The following is a 21,886-nucleotide window of genomic DNA, read 5'->3' as shown; positions in this document are numbered from 1 at the left end:
GTACAGAGGGAGTGCTGCATAGTTGGAGATATTAAACTGTGGTCCTATCTGACCTCTGAGGTGCATGTAAGAAGACTCCATAGTACTGTTCACAGAAAAGCAGGGGAAATCTGCATGTCCTGGTCAATATTAATCACTAAAAAGAATTACTTGGTCATTTATCTCTGCTGTTCATTCTCAGGATGTGGCTGTTTCTGGCAAACCTAGCATTTACTGCCCTTGAGAAGGTGGTGGTGAGCTACATCAGTCCATCCCAAGAGGGAATATTTGCTGATGACTGGATGATGTTCAGTACCATTTGTGACTCCTTAGAGACTGAAGCAGTCTGTGTCCATATGCAGCAAGACATGGACAACATTAAGGCTTGGGATTTTTTGCTTGAGAAGGTGGTGGTGAGCTGCCTTCTTGAACCGCTGCAGTCCATGTGGGGTAGGTACACCCACAGTGCTGTTAGGAAGGGAGTTCCAGGATTTTGACCCAGCGGCAGTGAAGGAACGGCGATATAGTTCCAAGTCAGGATGGTGTGTAAGACATGGAGGGGAACCTGCAGGTGGTGGTGTTCCTATGCATCTGCTACCCTTGTTCTTCCGGATGAAAGAGGTCACGGGTTTGGAAGATGCTGTCTAAGGAGCCTTGGTGCGTTGCTGCAATGCATCTTGTATATGGTACACACTGCTGCCACGTGGTGAAGGCAGTGAATGTTGAAGGTGGTGGATGGGGTGCCAATCAAGCTACTTTGTCCTGGATGGTGTCGAGCTTCCTGAGTGTTGTTGGAGCTGCACCCATCCAGGCAAGTAGACAGTATTCCATCACACTCCTAACTTGTGCCTTGTAGATGGAGGACAGGAATTGGGGAGTCAGGCGGTGAGTTACTCGCCACAGAATTCCCAGTCTCTGAGCTGCTGTTTCAATGGTTACTCCAGTTCAGTTTCTGGTCAACAGTAACCCCCAGGATGTTGATAGTGGGGGAATTCAGTGATGGTAATGCCATTGAATGTTAGGCTGATAAGTGGCGAGTAACATTAGCGCCACACAAATGCCAGGCAATGACCCTCCCCAACAAGAGAGAATCTAACCATCTTGCCAGTCAGCTGTGTGGCTACATGTTGAGAATGAGGCACTGTGTGACCCCAAAAGGTGCATCACATTCTATCTGTTCCACCAGCTTTCCTGCTGCAGCTAAACTCAGTGCCAGTTTTACCAGGAAATTCTAGCCCCACATGGGCACATGAAAGCCTCCCCTTAAAGTGGACTACTTGGCAACAATGAGGAAGGAAGGGAAAGTAAATCTGTTGGGTTAGATAGCTTTTTAGGAGGGACGGAATATGTAAGGACGTTGGAGTAGCAACATTGGTGTAGGAGTGGACACACTAGTGAGAGGACTGACTGACATACAAACCAAAGAGGGATTCAGACAGAATCAATCTCATAGAATGATACGGTAGTGAAGGAGGCCATTTAGCCCATCATGCCTGTGCTAGCTCTTTGAAAGAGCTATCCAATTAGTCCTGCTCCCTCTGCTATTTTCCCCATAGCCTTGTAAATTTTTCCCTTTCAATTATTTATTCAATTCTCTTTTGAAAGTTACTATTAAATCTGCTTCCACCAGCCTTTCAGGCAGCACATTCCAGATCATAACACCTCACTGTTAAAAAACAAAATCCTCTCACCTTCCCTTTGGATCTCTTGCCTTATATCTTAAAGCAAGTTGTTAAGTGGGTCAATGAATTCTTCATCGACTACATGATGTTTCGGAGGCTCAGCTGCTTGGATGACATTCCGACGCCACTAGAACATAAAAAATAAGAGTAGGCCATTCGGCCCCTCGAGCCTGCTCGGCCATTCAATAAGATCATGGCTGTCTGCCCCCCATAACCCTTGCCTCTCTTGTAGATCAAAAATCTTCCTAACTCAGCCCTGAATATACTCAATGGCCCAGCTCCACTGCTCTCCGGGGAAGAGGATTCCAAAAAGTAACAACTCTCAGAAGAAATTTCTCATCTCCTTAGTCTTAAATAAAAGAGACCCCTTACTTTGAAACTGTGCGCCCTCATTCTCGATTCCCCCGCGAGGGGAAACGACCTCTCAGCATCTACCCTGTCAAACCCCTCAGAATTGACTGCTTGCCACAGAGGGGATCCATGGAGATCAATCCAGAGACCCCAGGAGATCCGGTAGCACAGATACTACTTCCATTCTTGATATTGTGCTAATTGTGAATGTTTTTTTGTGAAACTCTCTGTTTCTGCTCTGTTGAAAACTTTTTGATGCAATTCAGACGCACCGAGAAGACGCGATCCTATTAGCCACATAACTAACCTGCCCCATCCACTGATCTCAAGAATATAAGAAATAGGAGCAGGAGTAGGCCATTCAGTCCTTCAAGCCTGCTCTGCCATTCAAAAAGATCATGGCTAATCTTCTACCTCAGCTATACCTTCCTGCACTATCCCCATACCCATTCTCTTAGTACCACTCTCTGACTTGAATATACTCAACAACTGAGCATCCACTGCTCTCTGGGTTAGAGAATTCCAAAAATTTACAACCCTTTAAGTGAAGAAATCTCTCATCTCAGTGTTAAATGGTCAACACCTTATTCTGAAACTGTGACCCAGTTCTAAACTCCACAGCCAGGGGTAGTCCAACATCTCAAAAACCCATCCAAAACTCTGCTGCCCATGTCCTATTTCCATACAAGCCCCACTCAGTCACCCGTCCTTGCTGACCGACATTGGCTCCTGGTCCTCCAACACCGAAACGTTACATTTTCATCCTTGCCTTTAAATAACTGCATGGTCTCACCTCTCCTATCCGTGTAACCTCCTCCAGTCCTGCAATATCCCCTCTATGCTCTTTGTTTACCCATCTTTCAGGTGAGACATTAAACCGAGGCCCTATCTGACCTCTCAGGTCGAGATAAAAGTTTCAATAACCACTACTGGAAGAGGAGTAGGGGAGTTGTTCCCAGTGTCCTGGGCCCAATATTTATCCCTCAGCCATCACTAAAGGAGATTATCTAGTCATTGTTACATTGCTGTTTGTGAGATCTTGCTGTACGTAAATTGGCTGCTCTGTTTCCTACATTACAACAGTGACTACACTTCAAAATTACTTCATTGGCTGTGAAGTGTTGTGGGACATTGTGAGGTTGTGAAAGGTGCTATAGAAATGCAAGTCTTTCTTTTGAACTTCTCGTATACCACCCCTTCCTTCCGCCTACCATAGGTAGCTGTTCTTTCAGCCACCAATATCCCGCACAATAGAATTCCCTCACTAAACCTTTCCACTTCTCACTCTTCTTTAAGACCCTCCTTAAAAGCCATTTCTTTAATTGGTCCCTCCTCATCTTGTTTTTGCTCTTGGCCCATTTTTATTGCGTCTCTGTGATGCACCTTGGGACATTTTTCAACCTTGTAAGGAGCAGTATTAATAAAAGCAATTGTTATATTAGCAAGCAGATTAGTATTGTTAATCTGTTCACTACTTGCCACTATCGGGAGGTAACTAAAGCTACACAAAAGAATTGCAAAGTTGAAATATTAAGTATTTATTAATCTTTTGCCACAATAAACTTGATGTTAGGGGTAACCCCACTTTTGGCACTTCCCTGTTTCAAAATTCCAGTGTTGTCACCAGGCAGGTTCAGCATACTGATCGTAATAGGTAACGGGGAAAATATAAACCAACGTAATACCGTTCTTGTATAACATTCTTATTTTATTCCCTTATATACTTACCAGTACTGCACCCGTTATAGAGACAGACCTGTCTCCACCAGTACTGTACCTCAGTGTTATACAGTGACAGACTTGTCCCACCAGTACTGTACCTCAGTGTTATACAGTGACAGACTTGTCCCCACCAGTACTGTACCCCAGTATTATACAGTGCCAGACCTGTACCCACCAGTACTAAACCCCAGTGTTATAGTGACAGACCTGTACCCACCAGTACTAAACCCCAGTGTTATAGTGACAGACCTGTACCCACCAGTACTAAACCCCAGTGTTATAGTGACAGACCTGTCCCCACCAATACTAAACCCCAGTGTTATACAGTGACAAACCTGTCCCCACCAGTACTGTACCCCAGCATTATACAGTGACAGACCTGTCTCCACCAGTACTGTACCTCAGTGTTATACAGTGACAGACCTGTCTCCACCAGTACTGTACCTCAGTGTTATACAGTGACAGACTTGTCCCACCAGTACTGTACCTCAGTGTTATACAGTGACAGACTTGTCCCCACCAGTACTGTACCCCAGTATTATACAGTGCCAGACCTGTACCCACCAGTACTAAACCCCAGTGTTATAGTGACAGACCTGTACCCACCAGTACTAAACCCCAGTGTTATAGTGACAGACCTGTACCCACCAGTACTGTACCCCAGCATTATACAGTGACAGACCTGTCCCCACCAGTACTGTACCCCAGTATTATACAGTGCCAGACCTGTACCCACCAGTACTAAACCCCAGTGTTATAGTGCCAGACCTGTACCCACCAGTACTAAACCCCAGTGTTATAGTGACAGACCTGTACCCACCAGTACTAAACCCCAGTGTTATAGTGACAGACCTGTACCCACCAGTACTGTATCCCAGTATTATACAGTGACAGACCTGTCCCCATCAGTACCGTACCCCAGCATTATTGAAAATGCTCTCCCTGTACACAGCCCGAGTTTGGATGGACTGAATCTAGAATGGTACTACTGGGTGTTTTTCACAATTCAAGTAGACATGTTGGAATTTTCATTCTCCTTGTTGCACTTAACTGAAATTCCAATGACAATATATCAATTCCAAAGGGCACACTGCTCGTGGGAGCTTTGATGCAGCTTTGAGTGACTACAGAGTATTTTGTCAAGTTATGTGCCTGCACAGTTCTCTGTCTTCTTGGTAGAAATGTACATCGGACAATTGCGTAAATATTAGCATCAAAAAGGGAAGGACTTGAATCACAGCACGACAAGTTGCAAAGTCAATGACAAGACACAGGCTTCAAATCCCAATTCCACAGACAGCACTTTCCCAAACTCAATCAGGACTGCCATGTGGGAAGAGGGTTCACTTAAGGAGGTGTTTTGGTCCCCAGCATCATGGCGAGACACTTCAGTCTTTATATCCTTCTGACACACCGCCCCTCCCCCCCCTCCCCCCACCGCACTGCACCCCCCACAAATAGCAATTCAATTTGGTATGTATTTGGATTTACAGATTGATCAGCTGCATCCCAAAGTTTTAATCCAGCCAGAGGACAATTACAGGGGAAGAGAGACAAGTGCAGAGAGTCCAAACACTGGGCAATGACAATGAGAAAGCACTTGCAATGGATGGTCACTGGAGAGGCTGAGAGAGAACCAGACAGACATACACATCGGGAGAGAGAGAGACACACACACGACAGCAGAGAGAGAGAAAGACACACACACGACAGCAGTGAGACACAAGCGTGCGCACAGACACACACACACCAGAGTGAGAGAGAAAAACAGACAGACAGACGGGCACAGAGTGAGACAGTCAGCAGAGAGATAGATGAGATGTATACAGAAGGGAATGACTGAGAGGCACAAAGCAGCAAATAGATGGAGAGAAGACAAACAGATACATAAGAAAGAGGAAAGCAGAAACTGAGGAACAGATAGAACAACCTGTCCCACTGCAGACAGAATCTAGCTTCAAACCTGCCCGATAAAAGGGACTAAAACATCTCATTACAGTGAGAAGATAGCTGAAATCTAAGATTGCAAATAGTTCATCACCAAAGCATTTGATATATCATCCAAACATTTCCTGGGGGCCAGAAATTACAGAACTGAAACCAAAATGCTATCTTTAGCGGTGAGCAAGATACTGCTGTGTATTCACGCCAACTCCCAGGATTTACCGGCACTCTTCAGGAATATGTTAGGCTGTATAAATAGGACATCTCAAAGTCTCATCGACACTTGCTGCCATGTATTAAGCCACACAATGGCTAAATGTTTTAAACAACAGTGTTGACACAACAAATCTCAGGTGATTGTAAATGCGACTGGTCTTCTGATTGAGCACTCTGCTGAATCCAGCCCACATCCTGTATAATGAATCACATTCAAAAAGCAGCTTCATTGATATGTGTTTTTTTTTCCTTTTTTTGGTTGTTTGGAGAAGGAAACAACTGTTTCAAAAAATACACCAGCAATAAAAGTACCAGAGAGAGTTCACCATTTAAATGTCTCTACGGAGATGTGGGGATTTCTCAGCAGTCGAGCAGGACCTGGTCGTCACTCCTGTGGTTTGACCGTTGGAAAGGGCTCTGGAAGGAAGGGTCTGGCGGTGGGATCTCTGTACTGAAGTGTTTGTTGTGAGGCACCGACAGGGAGCCTGGTCTTTCCATCACAGGGTCTGGGCAACTGGAACATTGATTCCTGCACACAGGTGGAGCTGAGGTCAAACTCTGCTGTCTAGGATCTCGGTGATGATCAGACTCTGAATAGTAACCCTGACCTCTCCCGAGCACTGTTATACTCACTGCCAGTGAGCTCCTGCCACTGTAGCCACCAGACCTCGCGAGTGGGTGAGAGCCTGGGCGCAGGCGCTGCCGGCGCCTGCTGAAGCCATGCTCCAGGCTGCCAGATAGTGGATCGCGGCTACAAACGTTTCTGGTACATCTGCCTCCTGATGACCGTCCGAGAGAGAAGTCAAAGTCAGTGCTACAGGTCTCCTCAGAACTCGAAGTGTGCAGGAGAGTCGTCTGCAGCTCCGTCTGACTGACTGTGCTGGGGGACGAGGATGCTTTTGGCAGCGGGTTTTCGAAGGCCACTGTTGACAAGCTGTCTGACGTGGCCCCTGGAGTCTCACCGACCTGCCGATCGGTCTCCATGTCAGTATCTGAGTCAGGCTCGTCTCGAGGTGCCACACAGCTCCGGCTGCTCTCCTCCTGTTGGCAACTCCGCACCGTCTCACTCCGACCCAGATGGGAGGATGAGGCAGCCGAGGCAGAGGTCGGGGTGAGCAGGGGGATAAGCCCCCAGCCCCTGGGTCTCTGGAAAAACCTGCTCCAAATCCTGCTGAGGCGCCCACGAGAGGACATCCTCCGTGTGGCATGGCGGCGAATTTGGCGTCTCATAGCCGTGCGGATGTTCTGCAGGACGGAGGCCTGGAAACAGAGAAAATGCTACAATCTCTTCAAAGACTGACTTGATCTCCTTAACTGGCACTGAAGCCTGCAAATTCTAAGATAGGCCCACTCCCTCCCTTCAGGACAATGCCTCACACTGAGACACTGGGGGAAAGTTACACAGGCCCCAGACATGCACCTCATCACCACCCCGACAAGATAATCAGTCTCCACATACAAGCTTAGTCTTCCAGTTGAGACATTATATCATTCAGATGGATGTCAAAGATCCCAGGGCATTATTTGAAGGAGGCAATTCCTCCCTGGTACCCTGGCCAATATTCATCCCTCAACAAACATCACTAAAACAGATATCTGGTCATTATCACAATGGTGTTTGTGGGAGTTTGCTGTGTAAATATTGGCTGATGTATTTGCTACATTGGCTTCAAAATGTTTTGGGATGTTCTGAAGTTATGAAAAGTGCTACAGAAATCCAGGTTTTTATTTTTTTCTTAAATAGCGTGATGAGCTATTTGATTATGGGTGACATCACCGCCCAGTGCAACCCTGTCCTCACCAACACAAGTGCATCTTGCGGCAGAGGTTGACGGGTAGCGATTAAGGGTGGAAAGCTTGGCTTCTCCACCAACTCTATTCCATTAATTCGAGAACCCTGAATGTCATACAGACCAAGGGTCAGACTGCAAGTTTGATGATCTGAATGGCTCAGTACCCACACTCACAGCAATGATACCCAGTGAGCCATAGGGGGAGCATCAGCAGGATAAGTAGAGTCGCCACGGAACCCAATCCACTTAAAAGGTGTGGGACTGCCTCAGCCGTAACAACAGGATATCTTTTTGAGATAGAAGCATCACTGGCAAGGCATTTATTGCCCACCCCTAGTTGCGGTGAGAAGGTGGTGGTGGGCCCTCCTGAGGCAATTTAAATATAACTGTGTCTTGCTAGACCACCTAAGAGGGCACTTAAGAGTCAACCACATTGGCGTGGGATTGGAGTCACAGATAAGCCAGACCAGGTAAGCACAATAGGTTTCCAACCTTAAAAAAGGCAAAAACAAGACTTGTATTTCTATAGCAATTTTCACAAACATCAGAGAACTCAAAATGCTTTACAGCCAATGAGGTACTTTTGAAGTGTAGTCACTGTTGTAATGTAGGAAACAGAGCAGCCAATTTGAGCAGAGCAAGATCCCACAATCGGCAATGTGACAATGACCAGATAACCTGATTCTTATGATGTTGATCGAGTGATAAATAGAGGCCAGGACACTGGGGAGGACTCCCCTGCTCTTCACGAAATAGTGCCAAGGGATCTACCGAGCCAGCAATGCCCACATCCCATGAACGAATAATAAAAGATGAAAAATGCTCCTCTCTCTGCAATCCAGCACATTAACTCGGCCACTATAGCTTATGAGCTTCCCAGGAGCTGGCTCTGAGCGGTGCTGACAGAGCTCGCTCACTCTCAGCTTCACATGGTGTGGAGCTGAGCACATTGGCTGATGGGCAAAAAAAAAATCACCAGAAAGCAGAACATGAAGTTGCCATTTTTCTCACTCATATTCCATTGGTTAGCATGTACATATTTAATTGTTTGGACGATATAGATCAGGTCTTTTTTTTTACTACTTTTATTCAATCATGGGCTGGGAGCATCACTGGCTAGACCAGCATTTATTGCCCATCCCTAATTGAGATGGTGGTGGTGAGCTGCCTTCTTGAACCGCTACAGTCCATGTAGGTACACCCACAGTGCTGTTAGGAAGGGAGTTCCAGGATTTTGACCCAGTGACAGTGAAGGAACAGCGATATAGTTCCAAGTCAGGATGGTGGGAGGCTTGGAGGGGAACTTGCAGGTGGTGTTTCCATGCATTTGCTATCCTGTCCTTTCAGGTGGCAGAATTCGTGGGTTTGGAAAGTGCTGTTGAAGGAGGCTTGGTGAATTGCCGCAGTGCATCTTGTAGATGGCACACACTGCTGCCACTATGCGTCGGTGGTGGATGGGGTGCCGTTCAAGCAGGCTACTTTTTCCTGGATGGTGCCGAACTTCTTGAAATCTGAAAATGTGGGAAATGTAAGATGGGTCTGTGTGTAAAACTGCGGGGTGCAGGGGTGGTGCCCAGGATCTGTGCATGTAGGGGAGCATGAGGATCTGTGTGCACACACTGGAGCACTGAGTCTGTGTGCAGAACAGCAGGTGTGTGTGTTGGCAGATCTTTATGCTTCATGCAGTTAATTCTTTACTTTAGAAATCAGGGATTTATTATCTTGCAATGACCAGGAGTGAAAAAAAGTTGTAAGAGTTCCCACAGAAACAGACATCTTAGGAGGAAGCCATTTGTGCATCGTGCTTGTACTGACTCAATGAAAGTTATCCAATGAGTACCACTGCCCTGTTCTTTCGCCATGGCCCCATAAAATTTTCCCCTTCAAGTATTTATCCACTTCCTTTTCAAACCTTCTTATTGAATCTGCTTCCACTGCATTCTAGATCACAACAACTCAGTGTAAAAGCACTTCACCTCCTCCAACCCCAGTTCATTTACCAATGATCTGAAATGACAATGGATAGGATGCCTGAGTTCAGCAGGTCTACCTGAGCTGGGTTGTAAACGGGGAAGTCATCGACAGGTGGGATGAGCCCCTGGGCAATCAGCTGGCCATAAGATGGGGGGGCCTCGCGCTGCACAAAATCCGCCTCCAGCCGAGTCATTGGGGTATCGAAAGCTCTAAAACACAAAAGGAAAGGTTGTGGTTCAGGACAACATAATTTCCAAAAAATCTAATTCAAATCTACATAATCCAGACAGACACTCGAACAGAATAGTGAGGGAGGACCGCACCATCGGAGGGACGGCATTGGAGGCGACATTAAACCGAGCTTCCGTCTGCCCTCCATGTGGATGTAGAAGCTCCCTTGTTCTGATCTGTCTTTTCTCCTACAGATTAATATCAATATTGTTACAAACTTTACTATTTAATGCAAACTGCCCGCACATGGAGATGGGCAGGTTCCAAGTTGTTGTGGTTACAATACCTGTACTCGCGAGTTCGGAGGGTGTACAGTTTAAACGCACACCCCAAGGCTATGACAAGCAGGAGGCCACATATCAGGCTCCCAATGAGGGCAGCTGTGATCACTTTCCTTGGCACCACCACCAGGCAGTTCTGCTCGTCACTGCCATCCTGGCAATCCTCCTGGCCATCACAACGCCACTGCTCAAAGATGCAGATCTTGGTGCCGCAGTGGAAATTCCCCGGCTGACAGGAGAAGCAGTTCTTCTCGTCAGAGCCATCAGGGCAGTTCTTCTGGTTGTTGCAGCGGTCTGTCAGCGGGTAGCACATTCCGCTGGTGCCCCCGCATGGGTACTCATCCTTTTGGCAGGCGGCGCAGCTGTCCTCGTCCTTGCCGCTTGGGCAGTGCCACCAGCCGTCGCACCGCTGTGAGTCGGCAAAACAGCCTCCATCATTCCCGCACGGGTGTTCCTGTGGGAGGCAGTAACCTTTCACCTGGTAGGTGGCATTGAACCCGTGACCCGTGCTGCCAGGCTCGGTGTGGTAAGAGACGGCGATCTGACCTCGTGAAGACTCGACGGTGACAGAGCGCCGGTTGTTGCGGAAGGAGAGTGTCTGCAGCAGCCTGCCCCGCTCCTCGGTCGCCCCATCGTACACATGCACCCTGTCGTTGTAGCCCAGCTGTAGGTTCAGCTGCAGTACAATGTGCCTGCTATCCTGCGTGTCCACAACCCAGGTACAGTCCAGTTCCGCCCTGTCCTGCTGCGAGCGAAAGTAGTCGGGCGAAGCAAAGGAACCATAGAAGTTCCCCAGTCTCTTCCCGCAGCTGGTATCAGGGCAGCTTTCCTCATCTGTCCCCTCATCACAGTCCACGCTGCCATCGCACCGGACTTTCATCGGGAGGCACTGCGGAGCATGCTTGGCCAGGCAATGGAATGTTCTGGCTGGGCACAGGCTGATGTGGGAAATGGTCGGAGGGACTTGGCACTCCTGCTCATCAGAGTTATCGCCACATTCATCCATCTTATTACACCTCCAGGCACTCAGGATGCATTTCCCATTCTCGCATAGGAACTCATCAGACTTGCAGCTGCCCTGAGCCAGCTTCCCTGTGTGAACAGGAAAAGAATTACAACCTCAGACTCAGTGGGTACAAATTTCCAGCAGATACAGGACATCCAGCTCAACAGGCATACTCCACAGCAGCCTCCTCCCACCTTACTTCATCAATCCTAGCAGCATATCCTCTATTCCTCTCTCGTTTGTATGAACAAAGAACAGTACAGCACAGGAACAGGCCATTCGGCCCTCCAAACCTGCGCCGATCTTGATGCCTGCCTAAACTAAAACCTTCTGCACTTTCGGGGCCCATATCCCTCTATTCCCATCCTATTCATGTATTTGTCAAGATATCTCTTAAATGTCGCTATCGTATCTGCTTCCACCACCTCCCCTGGCAGCAAGTTCCAGGCACTCACCACCCTCTTTGTAAAGAACTTGCCTCGCACATCCCCTCTAAACTTTGCCCCTCGCACCTTAAACCTATGTCCTCCAGTAACTGACTCTTCCACCCTGGGAAAAAGCTTCTGACTATCCACTCTGTCCATGCCACTCATAACTTTGTAAACCTCTATCATGTCACCCCTCCACCTCCGTCGTTCCAGTGAAAACAATCTGAGTTTATCCAACCTCTCCTCAAAGCTAATGCCCTCCAGACCAGGCAACATCCTGGTAAACCTCCTCTGTACCCTCTCCAAAACCTCCACATCCTTCTGGTAGTGTGGCGACCAGAATTGCACGCAATATTCCAAGTGTGGCCTAACTAAAGGTTCTGTACAGCTGCAGCATGACTTGCCAATTTTTATACTCTATGCCCCGGCCGATGAAGGCAAGCATGCCGTATGCCTTCTTGACTACCTTATCCACATGTGTTACCTCATAACTTTGCAGCCGGGCATAGGGTGAGTCTGTACATTCAGGAAAAAAATACTAGGGCGGAATAAAGGACTACTTATACCAGGAGTCTCCCTCCCTACCACCCCCACCATAGTACAACCAATAGCGGGGTAATTAGACACACCTCGGATATAGGACAATCGGAATCCACGAGAGCGCCCGGAGCTGGAACGATCAGAATGGAAGAAGACCCAGGCGTGATCCCGGGTGGAGATGAAGGGCTGGGGGATGTACGAGCCACACATTCTGTACTCCTCTCGCTTTGGGGCTGGACCAACCATCAGCCAGTCCACCATGCACTTGTGAGAATTCTCCAGGTCGAAATTCTGAAAGCTGGAAAATACATGAGAAAGTCACTCCTTTATTCTGGATAAACCCCATGAACAAGCAGATCCCAATCTACACCACACATCCCCCCAACTGTGACAATTCATTCCCAAGGCATAGGCATTGCTAGCCAGGCTGGCATTTGCTGCCATCTGTACAGTTGCCCTGAGAAGTTGGTGATGAGCCTGCAGTCCATGTGGTGATTCTTGCTATTCCTTGTAGCAATTTTGCTACAACTGAGAGTTGAGCTGGGTCCTTTCAGACAACAGTTAAATGTTAATCACATTGCTGTGGGTCTGGAGTCACATATCAGCCAGACCAGGTAATGACAGCAGATTTCCTTCCCTGAAGGATATTAGTGAACCAGATGGATTTTCATGACAATCGGATAGTTTCATGGTCACCATTACTGAGACCAGCTTTTTATTTGAAGATTTTTAAAAACTAAATACAAATTCTCATGCACACAAAATGCACAACATACCACACAAAACCCATTCCAATTAGTCACTGCACGATGATCAGGAGCAGCAAAACTAGCATCCCTAACCCTGCACTGTGACCAACCACAGCACTGCCCTCGAATGATCCTGGCTGTGAGCTCTCACTCAGTGCCACACTGGGGAGTGAGTCTGCTCAGTGAATCACAGAAGCAACAGAAAACTCTGTTCACAATCCCGTGTACAGGACACGGGGACAGGTCACCATGAAACATTCCAACAAACTGAAACCTCAGTCAGCACCTGATGGTTATGAGGTCTCCATAATCTCCCTGGATATACCAGCTGCAGTTCATGGATGGGGGGTAGTTCATGGGCCAGGAGGGGCTGTAGATGACTCCCCGTTGCTCCTTGTGCGGCTCCAGCTTCCCATGACAGGCAGCTGAAAGAACAGTAATAAAAACACACACTTAGAACTCAAACATTGTAATGTGCAGGAATTAAATTCTTTACAGTTCTCCTCCCACACAGTGCAATTAACAATACCTGGCCTGACCTGAAACTCAGCCATTACTGGCTCAAATCCAGCACCCATCGTTTGACAGGAAAGCCTAACGGAGCAGCCAATGCCACCGCTCACCACGGCAGCCTATGAACCTTGTTCTGCTTAAAAACCAATGCTCAGCAGTGGGGGTACAAGTGACCTCGAGACACACGGACTGTGGATGGGTGGGACAGGAAACAAGGAATTGATCAGGTTTCCCCTTTTTTATTAATCATTCTGAGGATGAGTGTCACTAGCACAGCCAGGTGCACCTAGGTGTTTATGGCCCTGCACTGCAGCCCATGTGGTGATTCTTGTAGCAGACCGACACCAAGTGTTTCACTAGGCCACTTCAGGGGGCAGTTAAAGAGGCAACCATGTTGGTCGTGCAGGACTGGAGTCACATATAGACCCAGACTGGCTAAGGACAGCAGGTTTCCTTCCTTAAAGGAAGTGACTCTGGTGGGGTTTTTAACAACAATCCGACAGTTTCATGGTCACTTTCAAGCTGAATTTGCACATGACCGAGCCCTTCACAAACTAACTGCTTTCGGGACGAATCAGCAGTCTGAGTTAAGCAGTGTTAGCCACTTCACACAATCAAAACAGGTTTCTTAATGAAAAATGCAATGCCTTGATGAACCAGTCACAAACACTGGCAATTCCCAGTCATCCATAAGGAATACAGAACTTTATTTCCAATGCAAAAACCTGCAGTAACACAAACTCAGAGTGACCAGCCACATCTTATTAAAACCTTACAGCAGATTACTAGCTCTAATAAAGGCCATTGAACTGTAGCTGTGGCAAAGGATTTTCACCAGGAATAAACTTTGAAATCCTGTGATTTGTCCACTTCAGAACAATTGAGATCATCAGCCACCACTTTGCCCGTTGCAGATTAGTAACAGGTGTTGTAGAAGATAGCACTTTGTAACTTTGTAGAGAGATGGCTCACACAATGATTGTTATTCTGTTCCCTGCATTTGAATCCAGTGCACATACTGGGACTTCCTCTCCCTTAGCTGTAAAGGTCTTAAGTTGGGCCTGCACGCACTTCTTGACGAATTCTGCCATCATAAATCCCTCTGTCCACATTTATAATAAAATGATCCATTTAAATTGATCACACTGTAATTACATTCTCCTGCCAATGGGAGCACTGCAGTGCTAGGGTGTGACATGTTTACATCAGGAGTCTCCTTTATAAAGGTGGACAGATGTACTTAAACTGATCACATCTGTAATCCCATTATTCCATGCCCTGTTAACTCCACTTCACCTCAAAAATATATTAGCACTTACTGCCCTGTGTGTAAAGCCACCGGAGATCGGCCAGTACTTATGAAAAACAGAGACTTATGATTTAGAATATGATAGAACTTCCTATCCATCATGATTAAGAAAAGTCTCTGTTCTCTCTCGGGGCAGTTCAGTGAGCTGGGCAGAATAGTTTTATATGTACAGCTGGTCCTGGTAGCTGTCGGATATAACCTGGCTCAGCCCTGCCTGAATGGGCATAGCTTCCTTCAAGGTCCCGAGGTACAGGGAGATCTGGGAATCCTGTAGGTTTCACAATGGTATCATCAGAGTTGATTGCTCACTGGCAGATCTCCCGTGGCACAAGGGTTGGAGTGTTACACCAATTAAAGCGCAATGTATTATTCTGCTGCTACAGTGAAGCAGTGAAGTCCATTTGGTTGTTAGTTAAACAGGGGCTCAGGTGTACATGTTTAACCAGAGCAATTTCATCACTCCAGCATTGGCGGTCGTGCCTTCAGCTGCCTGGACCCTAAGGTCTGGAATTCTCTCCCTAAATCACTCCTCCTTTAAGATGCTTCTTAAAACCTACCTCTTTAACCAAACCTTAAATCACCAGCCCCAATATCTCATGTGGTCCAGTGTCAAATTGAGTTTGATAATACTTTAGGACATTTTGCGACATTAAAAGATGCTATATAAATGATAACCATTGCTGTTTGGTCAGAAAATGGCAGATTGGAAAATGCTCGAATTTTAAGCTGCCAGCAACTGGTTTTTTCTACTTTTTAAAAAGATGGCTTTGCTGTAACAAAGTGTGACAGGCTGGAGAGTGACAGACAAAACACACACTAGACACAACATTGGTGTTACTGCTGAAATCAACTTTTTACTACTAGAGATTGTTATGTCTCATATTTTCCCCTTTTATGTTCTAGTCAGCAGGATCCAAACTTTATTTAGGGGTTATAAAAATTTATACACAGAAAGTTAATACTTTAAAAAAAAAATGTACGGCTGTGTAACAAGGAGGAAATTACTCTTACCCATTCCGGAACATTCCGCTCCTCCCAGAAAGAATGAATTTGCTGCAGACAAAAAAAGAAAACTTGTGAGCAAAATCAAACCATTTCTTAAGAAGAATCTCATTTATTATTACAGGATGGGATCCAAACTCCCTGGCTGGGCTGGGCTGGGCTGTGGTGGTCCAGATCTAGCCAATGTTAAGGAGACATCCATTGGAAGTGTGAGGAAGAGGAGAGAATATCCAATAAATCACAGGCTCTGAGTCAATGGGAAAGATCAGACTTAGTAACATGCCAGCCTCATCAGCAAACAGCACGTGCTGGAAAGAGGAAAATAAAACTCACTTGGAAATAAGCACAAACTGATCTTTTAGTTTATGTACAAATGATAATTACGTACAAGTGATAATGAGCAAATCTTTTATTTTAGCGATGATCGAGGGATACATATTGACCAGAACACTGCAGCCAATTTCCTTGCTCTTTGAATAGTGTCATGGGATTATTTATGTGCATGAGAGGGCAGACAGAGGCCTCGGTTTAATGGATCATTGTCATTGAAACAGATTTCACTCCTGTATCTCAAGGCTGCACACAGTCACAGGTTAGCTGAGACAGAGCCCTGGATGGTATCACAGCAGGTATCAATCCAGGATGCACTCTGCTCTTTCGCTCACACACTATGAAAACTCCCAGTCCATCCCTCTCATGCACCATTTCTGCATCTTGTACCTGCTATGCAATCTGGGCATCACTGCCAGCTGCGTTCCCTCAGAGATTATGCTTTAATCTGGCTGCCGTGCCTTCAGCCATCTTGGCCCTACGTGCTGGAAGTCCCTCCCTAAACCTCTTCGCCTCTCTACCTCTCACTTCTCCTTTAACGCCATCTTTAACACCTTCAATACCAACCTATATAACAAAGCTTCTGATCACCTGTCCCAATACCTCCATCTTTGGCTCAATGTCTTCTTTTACCTCCTGTGAAGTGCTTTGGGATGGTTTACTACATTGCAGGCACAGTATCAAGTGCAAGTAGCCGAGCAGGGGATTATAACTGATCACAGTCTTCCAGATTAAGTTGGGGGGGTGGGGGGGGCGGTGGTGGGGGTGTGGGTGCTATGGTAAACGGCCAGGATCCTTGTTCCCAATTAACAACTTGCATTTACATACAGCCTTTAACACAGTAAAATGTCCCAAAGTGTTTGATGACCCATTATAAAAGCATGGTCACCATGTGAGCACAAGATGGGACCCTGACTGTTAACAACCAGGCTCATGGCTGAGACTCAGTGAGGTACAGTCCCTCAATGAGTTACAGAATGTCCACTACAGCTCAGAAGTGGAGAAAATGAGAATAAATAAAACAAGCGAATGGCTGAATGTTTCAGGGGAGGTGATGAATTACAACAGCTGTGGAAAAGTAGCAGACACATTAGCAATACTGACAGCACCTTGCTAACCTTTCCAGCATTTCCTGTTGTTGGTTTTCTGGTGTGATGCTGGATGTTGGTGGATTATTTTCAAAGCTCAGGTGATTGCATTGCCAGTAATCATTCCCAGTGGATATAGTACAGGGTCCCAGCGGATTCAGGTAATCACTGCGGGAGATAAAGTACAGGGTCCCAGCGGATTCAGGTAATCACTGCGGGAGAGACAGTACAGGGTCCCAGCGGATTCAGGTAATCACTGCGGGAGATGTAGTATAGCGTCCCAGCGGACTGAGGTAATCCCTGCCGGGAGATATAGTACAGGGTCCCAGCGGATTCAGGTAATCACTGCGGGAGATGTAGTACAGGGTCCCAGCGGACTGAGGTAATCACTGCAGGAGATATAGTACAGGGTCCCAGCGGACTGAGGTAATCACTGCAGGAGATATAGTACAGGGTCCCAGCGGACTGAGGGAATCACTGTGGGAGATGTAGTATAGGGTCCCAGCGGATTCAGGTAATCACTGCAGGAGATGTAGTACAGGGTCCCAGCGGACTGAGGGAATCACTGTGGGAGATGTAGTATAGGGTCCAGGCGGATTCAGGTAATCACTGCGGGAGATATAGTACAGGGTCCCAGCGGATTCAGGTAATCACTGCGGGAGATATAGTATAGGGTCCAGGCGGATTCAGGTAATCACTGCGGGAGATATAGTACAGGGTCCCAGCGGATTCAGGTAATCACTGCGGGAGATATAGTATAGGGTCCAGGCGGATTCAGGTAATCACTGCGGGAGATATAGTACAGGGTCCCAGCGGATTCAGGTAATCACTGCGGGAGATATAGTACAGGGTCCCAGCGGATTCAGGTAATCACTGCGGGAGATATAGTACAGGGTCCCAGCGGACTGAGGTAATCACTGCAGGAGATATAGTACAGGGTCCCAGCGGACTGAGGGAATCACTGTGGGAGATGTAGTATAGGGTCCCAGCGGATTCAGGTAATCACTGCAGGAGATGTAGTACAGGGTCCCAGCGGACTGAGGGAATCACTGTGGGAGATGTAGTATAGGGTCCAGGCGGATTCAGGTAATCACTGCAGGAGATATAGTACAGGGTCCCAGCGGATTCAGGTAATCACTGCGGGAGATATAGTATAGGGTCCAGGCGGATTCAGGTAATCACTGCGGGAGATATAGTACAGGGTCCCAGCGGATTCAGGTAATCACTGCGGGAGATATAGTACAGGGTCCCAGCGGATTCAGGTAATCACTGCGGGAGATGTAGTACAGGGTCCCAGCGGACTGAGGGAATCACTGCCGGGAGATACAGTACAGGGTCCCAGCGGATTCAGGTAATCACTGCAGGAGATATAGCACAGGGTCCCAGCAGATTCAGGTAATCACTGCGGGAGATATAGTATAGGGTCCCAGCAGATTCAGGTAATCACTGCGGGAGATATAGTATAGGGTCCCAGCGGATTCAGGTAATCACTGCCGGGAGATATAGTATAGGGTCCCAGCGGATTCAGGTAATCACTGCAGGAGATTATAGTATAGGGTCCCAGCGGATTCAGGTAATCACTGCAGGAGATATATTACAGGGTCCAGGCGGATTCAGGTAATCACTGCGGGAGATATAGTACAGGGTCCCAGCGGATTCAGGTAATCACTGCAGGAGATATAGTACAGGGTCCCAGCGGATTCAGGTAATCACTGCGGGAGATGTAGTACAGGGTCCCAGCGGACTGAGGGAATCACTGCCGGGAGATACAGTACAGGGTCCTAGCGGATTCAGGTAATCACTGCAGGAGATATAGTACAGGGTCCCAGCGGATTCATGTAATCACTGCGGGAGATGTAGTACAGGGTCCCAGCGGACTGAGGGAATCACTGCCGGGAGATACAGTACAGGGTCCCAGCGGATTCAGGTAATCACTGCAGGAGATATAGCACAGGGTCCCAGCAGATTCAGGTAATCACTGCGGGAGATATAGTATAGGGCCCCAGCAGATTCAGGTAATCACTGCCGGGAGATATAGCACAGGGTCCCAGCAGATTCAGGTAATCACTGCGGGAGATATAGCACAGGGCCCCAACAGATTCAGGTAATCACTGCGGGAGATATGGTATAGGGTCCCAGCGGATTCAGGTAATCACTGCGGGAGATATGGTATAGGGTCCCAGCGGATTCAGGTAATCATTGCCGGGAGATATAGTATAGGGTCCCAGCGGATTCAGGTAATCACTGCGGGAGATATAGCACAGGGTCCCAGCGGATTCAGGTAATCACTGCGGGAGATATAGCACAGGGTCCCAGCAGATTCAGGTAATCACTGCCGGGAGATATAGCACAGGGTCCCAGCAGATTCAGGTAATCACTGCCGGGAGATATAGCACAGGGTCCCAGCAGATTCAGGTAATCACTGCAGGAGATGTAGTATAGGGTCCCAGCGGATTCAGGTAATCACTGCAGGAGATGTAGTACAGGGTCCCAGCGGACTGAGGGAATCACTGTGGGAGATGTAGTATAGGGTCCAGGCGGATTCAGGTAATCACTGCGGGAGATATAGTACAGGGTCCCAGCGGATTCAGGTAATCACTGCGGGAGATATAGTATAGGGTCCAGGCGGATTCAGGTAATCACTGCGGGAGATATAGTACAGGGTCCCAGCGGATTCAGGTAATCACTGCGGGAGATATAGTATAGGGTCCAGGCGGATTCAGGTAATCACTGCGGGAGATATAGTACAGGGTCCCAGCGGATTCAGGTAATCACTGCGGGAGATATAGTACAGGGTCCCAGCGGATTCAGGTAATCACTGCGGGAGATATAGTACAGGGTCCCAGCGGACTGAGGTAATCACTGCAGGAGATATAGTACAGGGTCCCAGCGGACTGAGGGAATCACTGTGGGAGATGTAGTATAGGGTCCCAGCGGATTCAGGTAATCACTGCAGGAGATGTAGTACAGGGTCCCAGCGGACTGAGGGAATCACTGTGGGAGATGTAGTATAGGGTCCAGGCGGATTCAGGTAATCACTGCGGGAGATATAGTACAGGGTCCCAGCGGATTCAGGTAATCACTGCGGGAGATATAGTATAGGGTCCAGGCGGATTCAGGTAATCACTGCGGGAGATATAGTACAGGGTCCCAGCGGATTCAGGTAATCACTGCGGGAGATATAGTACAGGGTCCCAGCGGATTCAGGTAATCACTGCGGGAGATATAGCACAGGGTCCCAGCAGATTCAGGTAATCACTGCGGGAGATATAGTATAGGGTCCCAGCAGATTCAGGTAATCACTGCGGGAGATGTAGTACAGGGTCCCAGCGGACTGAGGGAATCACTGCCGGGAGATACAGTACAGGGTCCCAGCGGATTCAGGTAATCACTGCAGGAGATATAGCACAGGGTCCCAGCAGATTCAGGTAATCACTGCGGGAGATATAGTATAGGGTCCCAGCAGATTCAGGTAATCACTGCGGGAGATATAGTATCGGGTCCCAGCGGATTCAGGTAATCACTGCCGGGAGATATAGTATAGGGTCCCAGCGGATTCAGGTAATCACTGCAGGAGATTATAGTATAGGGTCCCAGCGGATTCAGGTAATCACTGCAGGAGATATATTACAGGGTCCAGGCGGATTCAGGTAATCACTGCGGGAGATATAGTACAGGGTCCCAGCGGATTCAGGTAATCACTGCGGGAGATGTAGTACAGGGTCCCAGCGGATTCAGGTAATCACTGCGGGAGATGTAGTACAGGGTCCCAGCGGACTGAGGGAATCACTGCCGGGAGATACAGTACAGGGTCCCAGCGGATTCAGGTAATCACTGCAGGAGATATAGTACAGGGTCCCAGCGGATTCAGGTAATCACTGCGGGAGATGTAGTACAGGGTCCCAGCGGACTGAGGGAATCACTGCCGGGAGATACAGTACAGGGTCCCAGCGGATTCAGGTAATCACTGCAGGAGATATAGCACAGGGTCCCAGCAGATTCAGGTAATCACTGCGGGAGATATATTACAGGGTCCAGGCGGATTCAGGTAATCACTGCAGGAGATATATTACAGGGTCCCAGCGGATTCAGGTAATCACTGCAGGAGATATAGTACAGGGTCCCAGCGGATTCAGGTAATCACTGCGGGAGATGTAGTACAGGGTCCCAGCGGACTGAGGGAATCACTGCCGGGAGATACAGTACAGGGTCCCAGCGGATTCAGGTAATCACTGCAGGAGATATAGTACAGGGTCCCAGCGGATTCAGGTAATCACTGCGGGAGATGTAGTACAGGGTCCCAGCGGACTGAGGGAATCACTGCCGGGAGATACAGTACAGGGTCCCAGCGGATTCAGGTAATCACTGCAGGAGATATAGCACAGGGTCCCAGCAGATTCAGGTAATCACTGCGGGAGATATAGTATAGGGTCCCAGCAGATTCAGGTAATCACTGCGGGAGATATAGTATCGGGTCCCAGCGGATTCAGGTAATCACTGCCGGGAGATATAGTATAGGGTCCCAGCGGATTCAGGTAATCACTGCAGGAGATTATAGTATAGGGTCCCAGCGGATTCAGGTAATCACTGCAGGAGATATAGCACAGGGTCCCAGCAGATTCAGGTAATCACTGCGGGAGATATAGTATAGGGCCCCAGCAGATAAAGGTAATCACTGCCGGGAGATATAGCACAGGGTCCCAGCAGATTCAGGTAATCACTGCGGGAGATATAGCACAGGGCCCCAA

The 21,886-nt window shown here is 47.9% G+C and overlaps 1 protein-coding gene across 3 annotated transcripts in view; it reads right to left on the bottom strand.

The window, feature by feature from the left end:
- Positions 1-3,534: 3,534 nt before the first annotated feature.
- Positions 3,535-21,886, bottom strand: part of lrp3 (low density lipoprotein receptor-related protein 3) — a 36,731-nt gene continuing 18,379 nt past the window's right edge. For 2 of the 3 annotated variants that reach the window (XM_068049015.1, XM_068049017.1), the window contains exons 2-7: positions 15,730-15,771; positions 13,183-13,321; positions 12,237-12,445; positions 10,179-11,265; positions 9,738-9,870; positions 3,535-7,172 (exon numbers count right to left, since the gene is read on the bottom strand). In XM_068049015.1, the coding sequence (XP_067905116.1) occupies positions 6,255-7,172; positions 9,738-9,870; positions 10,179-11,265; positions 12,237-12,445; positions 13,183-13,321; positions 15,730-15,771 (2,528 nt within the window). In that variant the 3' untranslated portion in view covers positions 3,535-6,254. The remainder of the gene's footprint in view (positions 7,173-9,737; positions 9,871-10,178; positions 11,266-12,236; positions 12,446-13,182; positions 13,322-15,729; positions 15,772-21,886) is intronic. The other variant, XM_068049016.1, reaches the window with a different exon arrangement.

Source organism: Heterodontus francisci, chromosome 17, assembly GCF_036365525.1.
Source record: "Heterodontus francisci isolate sHetFra1 chromosome 17, sHetFra1.hap1, whole genome shotgun sequence".
Taxonomy (NCBI): domain Eukaryota; kingdom Metazoa; phylum Chordata; class Chondrichthyes; order Heterodontiformes; family Heterodontidae; genus Heterodontus; species Heterodontus francisci.
The sequence above is the reverse complement of the archived record's forward strand: the minus strand, read 5'-3'. Positions and strand labels throughout refer to the sequence as shown.